Below are 10,855 nucleotides of genomic sequence, written 5' to 3' on the forward strand. Positions count from 1 at the left end.
CCCTTATATAGTACATACAGATGCAAAGTGTTGATTTGGCAAAAGAAGAGAGTATACTTCTAAATTATCTAAAATCTATAATCAAGTAAATAATCATTTCGAAAAACATTTATGTTAGTTTATATGGTACTATAATATTTCAAAATTGGAAACACTATAATTTCTCCAAGGAAGGAATAATATTTGGAATAAGGCGGCTTGGTACAGAATAGTAGCATTGATCAATAAATATGTCTACTTTCATTGAAATGAATTTTTGCCTAGATTTTAAAGATACATGAGATCTGTCCAGAAAGTATCCAGCCATGCACTATGAAAAGAGAGACATTTATTAAAGAAGATACAAGAAACATTGTCACAGGACAGTGATGCCTCAGTCCCCTTCAAACTAGGTACCTTGGGACCTCACACAGTTCTCCCAAGTGCCATCAGCTGCCCCGTTGTAGTTTCCTGAATCTCATAGATGATCTGAAATCTCCTTACCTTTCAAAGGTGATTTTAGTTTTGGGAAAAGCAGAAGTTGCAGGGCGCCAAATCTGGCCTGTAGGGGGGCACTTGAGTGGTTTGATGTTTTGCCAAAAAGTTCTGCATGAGATGTGATGTGTGAGTGGGAGCGTTGTGATGAAGCTGCCAATCACCAGTTGCCCATAGCTGCGGCCTTCTGTATCATCTTAATAGTTTCTGCAGAGGAATGTTCAAGCTTAACGCAAAATTTGATGCACATCTGTTGGTCTACTCGCTCAGTCATTTTGAATGTGATGGCCACACAGTACACACGCTCAATGGCATCTACCGCCCCCAGTGATTAGTACAGTGAAGTCTTCGTCGTCCACACATGCGCATTCCAGTCCACTCTCCTTGGCTGCACAAACCATTCTCGTTATATTAACAGTGGCTGGACTTTTTCTGGACAAACCTTGTATTCTTTAAGTTTGTTTAAAATTTTTTATGGTTCTTAATGAGGTATGAACTATAAAACCTAGAAGAAAAAGCCCAAGGAATAAATGAATTCGATTCTTAAGTCCAGAATTCTTGGGCACTTTGCCAAGCACCCACCTACTTCTGTCTCCTGCCATGCTAACTCTGTCATACTCTGTACCAGTGAGATATAATAGTAGCTAAGTGTGAAGAATGAGCTGGAAACCTAGCAGTCTCAATGGAGGCTAGCACTCCTCACAACAAAATGAGATGTTCGAGTCTTAGTCTGCACGCAGGATGGGAAAGAAATTGAGGTAGAAAGCTATGTCGGTGATTAGCTTGGTCCTTGTTACTATGGATTTGTAAATATTGAGGGGAGAGAGAGTAGGAGGACCAGGTTTTTCTCTCTTCATGTCACCTTTAATGTGGTAGCTATCAATCAAGGCCACCTTTGGGAAAATTGGGGAAGTGAGCCAGATCTAAAAACATATAGGAATTAGTTCCTGACATGGAAACCCAAAGGCAAAAGGAATAAGCAACCGTGGGAAAGTACTTATCTCCCTAAATTCACATCACCTCATGCTAGTTTCTTTATATGTTATTTTGAAAACGGGAGCCCTGGTGTGTGTGTGTGTGTGTGTGTGTGTGTGTGTGTGCGCTCGCATGTAAGTAGAGCACTCTTGGTAGAAATTGTTGTTAACTGAAATGACTACTTATGTAGGAAGGCAATCTGATTAAAGGTTCTGCCCGCAAAATTAGGAGTATATGAATAATTTAATTTGGTTACAGATGTTGCCTTGTTCAGTTACTTAAAGAGAGCCCTGGCTAGGTGCGTCAGTTGGAGTGTCCTCCCGTGTACCAAAAGGTTTCGGATTCAATCCCCAGTCAGGGCACGTACCTAGGCTGTGGGTGCTACCCCCATTTGGGGCTCATATGGGAGGCAACTGATCCATGTTTATCTCTCACATCAGTGTTTCTCTCTCCCTTCCTCTCTCTCTAAAAATCAATAAAAATATCCTCGGATGAAGATTAACTCAAAAAATAAAAAATAATTTAAGAAATCAATTAAAGAGAAAATGTGACTCCATCATTCAATATGGCAAAAATTAAATTCTTCATACTACTTTCACAGTTTGTAAAATAATTATAATTATATTATAAATTTTTTAAAAGGGATACTTTACTAATGTCTATCTTAATTTTTAGTAGTAATATATAAAAAATATTTATAATTATACTTCTTTTCCTTTCTTAGGATTTGGAACTTGGAAGGAATGCAGACATCTCATTTTGTTCTTAATTCCCCTGGAATGAGTGTATGCTGGCATCCTGAGGAAACTTTTAAGGTTGTTATTATAATTAGCTTTCTTTTATCAAGCTGAAAAGACATATACATGTATAATACATGCACATGTAGAAGAGAAAAATCAGTGACCTTTTTCCACCTCAGAGATTCCAATGGTTGCAAATGTATTTACTTTAGAAATCTGTACCTTAAAAGTTCTATATAATTTTTACTTGACAACCATCATCTATAAATGGCATTTATTTAGAGTACACTTCTCTTGCTCTTTGGTAAATTAGTCTAAAAACTGATTCCCAGACTATCTAGTAACAATATTTCTTTAAAAAAAAAAAAGTTCAATCCCTGCTTGCGACCCATAGTGTATGAAGAGAAAGCATCAATGGCGTAAGGGCAGATTTGACCTAACTGCCATTACGCTCATCTTCTGTTCAAAGTGGAGCTTTCTAAATTCTAAAAATATCACTTGGCTTTAACCCTTATTTCACTGAGAAGATTGGAGCCATTCAACAAGAGTTCTCATTTGCCAGTATATTCTCTTGGGCATCATGCTATTTTATCTTTCCCTAGAATCTAGGAAGTTACCACATTCATCTTCTAAAAGTGTATCCTTCAGTTGTTTAGAGCCGGTGCTAGTCCTAAACATCCTGTGTTCACAGCTCCCTAATGAATTCGTACTTCTCCGTTGCCTCTTTCCTCATACTTGCACAGAAGATAGGCTTAGTTAATCATAATAAACACATAATACTTACATATAGGTGGCCCATTGTAGCATTTTGTGTATGTTAGCAGCTCATTTAATCCTCATGGCAACCTTCTAAGGAAGGTACTGTGATGAAAGCCTTATATTACAAATAAGGAAACCAAAGCTTAGAGACATTAAGTAGTTTGGTCAAGGTCGCACAGCTACTAACTGGAACAACTGGCATTTGAACCCAGGCAGCCTGATCCGGAGTTAACCACTACAATTTTGCATCTCCCCAAATGCTTGAATCCTTAACTTCAGTTCCCCTTTCCCCATTTCTTTGTCTAGCTCTGTAATCTCATTCAATCTCCAATACTCTCTGGAAGTCATCAGTGATATTTTTTAACAAATCCAGTGGGCTTTCCTTTCTGAATCTCAAGGCATCTTTTTACACTGTTTCTGTCTTGAAACCCAGCTCACTTATCTTTTAAGCCAAGTTATTCTTGTCCTCTTGAGCATCTTTCCACGCATCCTCCCTTTTTCTTTCTCTTCTTCTAATTCTTCTTTCACCCTGTATTTGTGAATTGTTGCAAGGGCTAGTTCTCACCTACACTGTATCCTTAGTTGTAATAGAGGCTAAAGCATTGAATCAAGTCGTAGCCCTAAAGTTACACACTGACTTAAAGGAAGAAAAATATGTAAATATAGCAACACAGATTTTAAGTGTTGGAATTTAAAAATCTAGTAAGTAGAATGATGCCATAAAGAAAGATTAATGAGATCTGCTTGCAGCTTTCACAGAGGAGGTAAGCCTGAGCTGAGATGCCCCAGACTATATAAATGTATCCTCTGAGCCCAGGATTCCATGCATAATTTCTGATTCCAGGTCCTAAATTTTATACCTAGATTTCTCCCTTGTAGGAGTAAGTCTCCTTGAAGCATAATCAGTGATTCTACCAAAATACTCATATCACCATTTATAATAAAATAGGCTACTTTAAAAAAAAATTATTTGTTTGTTTATTTATTTATTTTTAGAGAGCAGGGAAAGGAGAAAGAGGGAGAGAAACATCACTGTGTGGTTACCTCTCACTCGCGCCCCCAGCTAGGGACCTGACGTGCAACCTAGTCATGTGTCCTGACTGGGAATCAAACCATCAACACTTGGTTTGCAGGCCGACGCTTAATCAGGCCGACGCTTAATCCACTGAGCCACAGCAGCCAGGCTAAAATAGGCTACTTTTTAAAACTGTAACCTGCATTACAAATGAAAATGTTTATTACAACTCCTATCCCAAAACATGTTTTAATGCTTAAATTATGATTATTTCAGATCTGTTTTTTCTCTATGCTTTAATTTCTGTTTTTCTTCTGTAGGGGTGGACAAAAGTAGATTTACAGTTGTTTGTATGGAAAATAATACAATAATTAATACATAATAATATAATGATGAACTCTGTGTTTCGTGTACTCAGAACTGGAAGCCCACTTTTACCCACCCTGTATATCATTAAAATTCTACTCCATGCCATCTCTTTTTAATTGTTTTCATGACTTCAGAATGTTTGAAAACCCTTCCTCTAAATTGGTAAGCTCAAAATCCTAAAATTACTTTTGACATCTTTCTTCTCTATGACGCAAACTTTTTTAGGTCTTTTAATTTTTTTCTTCAGTCTCTCTAGGATACATTCCTCCTCTGACATTAGGGTGCCTTCTTCACCCTTGTGTTCTCACAAGTACTTCTTGCTGAGCCTCAGTCTGTTCCTAAAGTCTTTGGCTCTCCACTGTTGATTCTTGTTGCCTCCTGTAGTCAGACTAATCTTAAAATACCAGTGCCATCACGTCACTGCTAAACTCAAAAACCTAAAATACAGAAAGATAACACAGAAGCGATTAAGAGTATGGACTCTTGAGTTAACTGCCTAGAGTCCAATCCCAGTTCACCACTGATTAGCTGTGCGGTCTCTGACAAGTTACAAAAGCTCTCTCAGTCACTGCTTTCACTTTCTCATCTCATAAAATGGAAGCTCACGAAGATGAAATTAGTGAACACTTCTCAAACACATAATAAGCAATCACTTTTAGCCGCTTGTCATTGTTGGTGTTATCATTACTACTGGTACAATCTAGTGGTTCTCAGTGGTCTGCCATATCGGATTGCACCCAGAGTGAGTCATAATCCAGAAAGCACCAAGCAAATGCAAGCAGTTCATAGTAAAATATACAAAAGTCAAAAGATCTCCAGAAACTAAGCTTTCAAGTTCAATAAACCACAGTTGGAGCTTGGCTTTCAGGAGGTAGTGGTAACAGAACCAAGAGTTTAAGATGTCATGGGATTAGAGAAATGGGACTGGGGACATTTCAATTTCTGACCCTAAGAGAAAAGAGGGTAGAGAGCCACTAAATGAAATGAGGTGTGATGCTCAACAGTTGTTGAATGCTTTCTCAGTGCCAGGAACTATGCTGAGTACTTTACATGTGTTTTCTCATGTAATTATCACAAAACACTCTGAAGCTGGTAATATTATTCTATCCATTATGTAGATGAGAAAACTGAAACACCAGAATGTTTTTAAGTAATTTGTCCAAGATCACACAGTCACAGATTTGACCTCTCTCTGGTTCTGTGCTACTTAAGATACTTCACCCTTGAAATTCAGTGTATGTACTATTTATGGTTCCAAGAAGCCCTAAAGGAAAAAATTTCCCTGTAACATTTTAAAATCCACCAGTTTCCAGACTTAACTTTTCAAATCTATCTGCTCTAACAACAACAAAATCTGTTATCACAATTGAGCACGGTTTTAAAACTAGTAAATAACAAAAAAAGACACTTTTTTGCTAGAGCTGTTTTCAGTCTGACTTCATCCTCTAATAGCTTGTGTTTTTTGAGTGCCCACTCTGTGCCAAAACAGTTCTAAATGACATGTGTGTTAACTCACACCATCGTAAAATTATTTTGTGCATTTGATAAAGTATTTCTTAGATAGGGAAGGGGAAGGAGAAAGAAACCAATTAATTTATTGGACATCTGAAATCAGTAGTGTTTTAGAATGGAAGTGATAGTAACTACTATTGAGTGAGTAGCTGCTATATGTCGAGCACTGTACTGGGTGCTTTGCGTACGTTACTCATTGAATCATCACAGCAATGCTGTAGCTAATCTTATCCTCACATATCCAGTTTAGAAACGAGGAAGCATCCAATCAAAGCCTTGTAACTTGGCCAAGTCATCTAGCTTTTAAGTCGAGGACAGAGTCTTGCTCCTTGGCCTGTCAGTGCTCTTTAACTATGCTATGCTGCCTTCCATCCTGGAAACAAACTTCTGTTGCACAAGGATGTGTAACACACAAATACATCTCTTTTGTTAGATACACAGTTATCTATCCTTCCTAGGCAAAATAACTGAAGAGTAACTTTTCCTAGAATGAATACTTAGGCTGACTTATTTCTGAGGACCATACATCATTTTAAAATTGTACCAAATTTTCTTGAGTCTTTTGCCAATTTTCTGTAAGGTTCTTTTTATATATTGGATTAAAAGTTTTACATAATCCTTCTTCCTTTGTATTTGATCTTCCATTTATAACCTATGCAAATGTTTAAATTTTACTATATAAATGTGATTTCTGCTACTTCTCAAATTTGGTGAATTAGATGGTTGAATTTTCTTATTTTTCTGTTTTATAGTTGATGGTTGCAGAGAAGAATGGAACAATCCGGTTTTATGATCTTATGGCCCAACAGGCTATTTTATCTCTTGAATCAGAACAGATGCCATTAATGTCAGCACACTGGTGCTTAAAAAACACCTTCAAAGTTGGAGCTGTTGCAGGGAATGATTGGTTAATTTGGGATATTACTCGATCCAGGTACTTTCATAGCACATTTATTGCTTAGCCATTTTTCTATACCTGACGTCACTGTAGAGCAAAGCAAGTCTCTCCGGTAGAAGGGCCAGAGCTGTGGTTTTTAGATAAAAGATGGGCATCTGTGCTTTGCAGGTTTGCTTTGAGTAGAACCCAGAAAGAGCAACGCAGAGAAAGAAATCTTTGATCTGAGCAATGTTTACTTATGTTTAAAAAAGAAGAAAAACACTGACCCTGTTAAATGATCATGTTTTGTAATGGTTCTGCATCATGCTTATTATGTCTTTATCATATTTCATCTATTTTAACCCAGTGCTTATTTGGAATTTTATCACAGTTTATTGGATATTATGTCCTTTGAAAAGAAAACACCTGTCAAACCTTAATTTAAGTTCTACTCGAGATTAGCACATAATTCATAAAATCCAAAATATTATCTTTTAGTTACCCTCAAGTTAAGAAACCTGTCCACATGGATCGAGCCTGCATATTTAGGTAATGTTGGAGTTACAGTTTGATTTTTTTTGAGTCTGGTTACTTTGTTCATGCTGTGCAACTACCTGGAATACTTTCCCTTACCTCTCTTTTGCTTGGGGTTTTTGTTTGTTTGAATATATGGGGGTTGCCGTTTTTTACTCTGATGGTTTTATAAATGGCTATTTTGTTTTCCTAAGTTTTTGCTTTTGTCTTTTGGGTTAGGCAAGGGAATGATTTGTTTTTCAGTGTTTTGTTTTGTTTTTTTAATTTTAAAAAACATAAAATATGTTGCCACTGTATAAATAACGACCCCCATGATCTGGAGCATATGCTTTCTTATTTTTGTACTGATCAAGAAATAAAATATAGGTAAACCTATATCTATATATATAAACATTTTTGTGCTAAATGAGAACGTGCTAAATATTATTTACCTACAACTTGCTTTTTTTTTTTTTTTTTTTTTGCTTAAATGTACACATCTACCTTGTTTTTCACTCATTTTTGCACAATATTGCATTGTATATAGTATAGTCTTTAGGGTGCTTTCAGCTTCAAGTAATAGGAAAACTTACTAATAGAGACTAAAACCAGTAGAACATTTATAATATGCTATATTACATCAAATCTAATATTATATTAAATGCAAGAATGCCATAGACTGTAAGATGCATCCTGATTTCAGAGATGTGAGCAGATATACATTTTAAAATCGATGAACTATGGTACTTAAGAAGTCTGGAGGAGGCAGTCTCAAAATTGGTTTAGTAGCTCAGCAGGATCATCAAGTGTTCAGACCTTGCCCTCTGCCATCTTCAATGGCAAGGCATTGGGCTTGTTGCTTCACAGTCACAGGACAACTACCAGGGTGGCAGGCATCACAGCCTCATCCCGCGTTGCCCAAAGCGAGGGGAAAGGAAGAGCACTCCCTTTTCAGTGGGAGTTGCTCTTGTTGCCTTAAGCCAGTTGTGTTTCATCCCTTGGGGTGGGGACACATTCTGCTAGAACGTAGTTGGGGTTCAGTTAGCATGGGAAAAGGGCGGAATTTCAACTTCCACAACTGTTTTTTTTTTTGGTCAAGGAATCCTTTTTTTTCTCATATCTCCTCTACTTATATGGTGCTGGGCATGTCACTGGGGCGCTGTTAACAGTTGTTGATTCATTGATTCATTGTATTCCAATGTCTAGGATGCCTTGAAACTTAAATATTTAAACACCTAAGTATTCTAGGTGTTTATATCATCCCAAGGAATTTAAACTTTGTGAGTTTATCACTATTTTATAACAAATGTCAATAAGAACATTAGTTTTCTTAGTGTATTGGACTATGAAATATTTTATATCTGTCTTAGTACCTTGTTTGTATCTTCTACCACATTGTCAGCCTTTTGATTATAAAAAAGAAACTGCTAACCTTGTGTAAATTTGGAACTTAACTAAGTGGCACACAATGAGCGCTTCATAAATATTCACAAAATGAGAAAATACAGTTAACTACCCTGGAATTCCCAGTCCAACTGTAAAGCCATATTAACAAATATAGGGTTATAAAATTATTGTTCTGTGCAAAAAAAAAAAGAAAAATTTACCTATTTCAGAAAAGCTTATAGTTTTCTGTAAGACAATATACTTATTTTTACCTTTTTTTTCTTAGGTGGTCCACAATTAATGAAAACTTGTTTGCAACCACTGGTTATCCTGGCAAAATGGCAAGCCAGTTCCAAATTCATCATTTAGGACACCCTCAGGTAATGTGGAGGTGTTTTGTGGCATGTGTTTTTAAATTTGTTTTTTACTTTTCCACTTACAGCCCCCAAATTTGTAATGTGTAACTAAAGATATTTACAAGTGTCTGTTATCTGATTAAATTGGAAAGAGAAGGCATTTTTGGATGTTTAAATCACCATTCATAATAGACTTTTTGTCAGTACTCATGTAAGAAACATTTTATTTCCTCTGTTGTATTTTCTCCTTCATTGAAATATAAAAATTTTGCTTACTTAGTTCATTTAGGCTGCAAAAATATTTGACTCTGGGCTGCATCAATTATTCATAGATAATCTGTATCCTTCATTCCAACCAGATGCAAACAAATAATGCATATTTCATCTGTGAGGGAGTATATTTTTTAATTCTGCTATAAATAAATACAGTGTATTAATGCAGTTTTTTATTTTTGAAGGGTAGTTTAAATTTGATGACTTATTGAGCTTCTTTAATTTTTTTACTTATTTTATAGCCTATCCTCGTTGGTTCTGTAGCTGTTGGATCTGGCCTTTCCTGGCATAGAACTCTCCCACTGTGTGTAGTTGGAGGAGACCATAAACTGTTCTTTTGGGTAACCGAAATGTAAAATAAGTTTTCTGTCTAGTTTAGGTCCGTAAGCTTTGTATTTTTAGTATATATTCTGGATAATTCCTTATTTTTATATCAAATACACTATAAGCTCTACAAATGTCCCAGTTGTTTTTTTAAATAAAATTTTGATTGTTTGAAAAGTTATTTTTCTACTCGTGTGTGTGTGTGTGTGTGTGTGTGTGTGTGTGTGTTTTGTAGTCATCTCTTAAGACTATAATTGACTCAACAGTTCCAGAAAAGAGATGACTAGGGAAACATAATGCTTCTGATTTTATCGCAGGATTACCCAAAGTATATCCTGTCCTCTGTACTTTAAATATATGCTGTTTTCTTAATTCTTGGGACAAATATTTATAAAAGGACAACAGGGTAACTTTGGGTATTACTCTGGAAGTTGTTGAAGGTATATGTTTGTGTATGCATTTTTCAGCAATCTGTTATGTGTATGGATTTTAGAACTTTTTCAGGAATTATTAAAGATTATTATTGCTCAATTTAATATAAAAATGTTTTATTTCTTAAAAATGTGACTGATTATGTCACTAAGCACTACTTACTATATGCAAATTACTTTTGACTATAAACATCTCCACATTCTTAAAACACCTGGTATGTGGGATATAGCTTAACTTGAAAATGATTTCTCTTTTAGCACCTTTTAACAGCCTTCCTCTTTTATGAATTTTCACCATTGTTATCAAGAAATGGACATTTCTTTACATCTAGCGGCAAAAGAACTATTATTTACCATCTCAAAGCTCATTGAAATAAGTATTATATAAGGCAGTCACCGTGTTTTTGTGACACATCATGATGTAAGCCAAAAAGTGGAAGCTTAAGGTTCTGCTTGTCAGTCAGGCATAGAATTAAGTAAATTCATATAAACTCTGCATACTTGTGAGTTAATGCCTTCGCCAAAACTGCATTTCCTCCTCTAAAGTAGAGATAGCAATCAGTGTCTCACAGAGTTACTTTGAGGATTAAGTAAAGGTGAATAAAAATGCCTAACAAGTGTCTGCCACAGTGTTCAGGGATCTTTAGGTATTAATTTATATCAGAGATGTATAGTTCTCATTTTTGAAGAATTGGAATTTTATTCTAATTAATACAAATAAATATTTTTACTAAAGTTCTGTATTCATGATGTCTTATAAAAAGTATCTTATGGAATCAAGAAAATTAAGAGATAGGAAAATGTTTCAGGTATTTAAAAGAATTTTAGTAAAGTTTTATAATTATGTATAT

General features: G+C 35.7%; 1 protein-coding gene across 1 annotated transcript in view; it reads left to right on the plus strand.

Annotated features, from left to right (window-relative positions):
- NUP37 (nucleoporin 37) overlaps nt 1–9,754 on the plus strand; it is a 40,613-nt gene extending 30,859 nt beyond the window's left edge. Inside the window, exons 6-10 of the mRNA XM_090275351.1 lie at nt 2,174–2,264; nt 6,597–6,778; nt 7,220–7,270; nt 8,907–9,000; nt 9,492–9,754. Coding sequence (XP_090131477.1) covers nt 2,174–2,264; nt 6,597–6,778; nt 7,220–7,270; nt 8,907–9,000; nt 9,492–9,605 — 532 coding nt within the window. The 3' untranslated portion in view covers nt 9,606–9,754. The remainder of the gene's footprint in view (nt 1–2,173; nt 2,265–6,596; nt 6,779–7,219; nt 7,271–8,906; nt 9,001–9,491) is intronic.
- Nucleotides 9,755–10,855: the final 1,101 nt, after the last annotated feature.

Source organism: Furipterus horrens, unplaced genomic scaffold (assembly GCF_987537825.1).
Source record: "Furipterus horrens unplaced genomic scaffold, mFurHor1.1.pri manual_scaffold_4, whole genome shotgun sequence".
NCBI classification, from domain to species: domain Eukaryota; kingdom Metazoa; phylum Chordata; class Mammalia; order Chiroptera; family Furipteridae; genus Furipterus; species Furipterus horrens.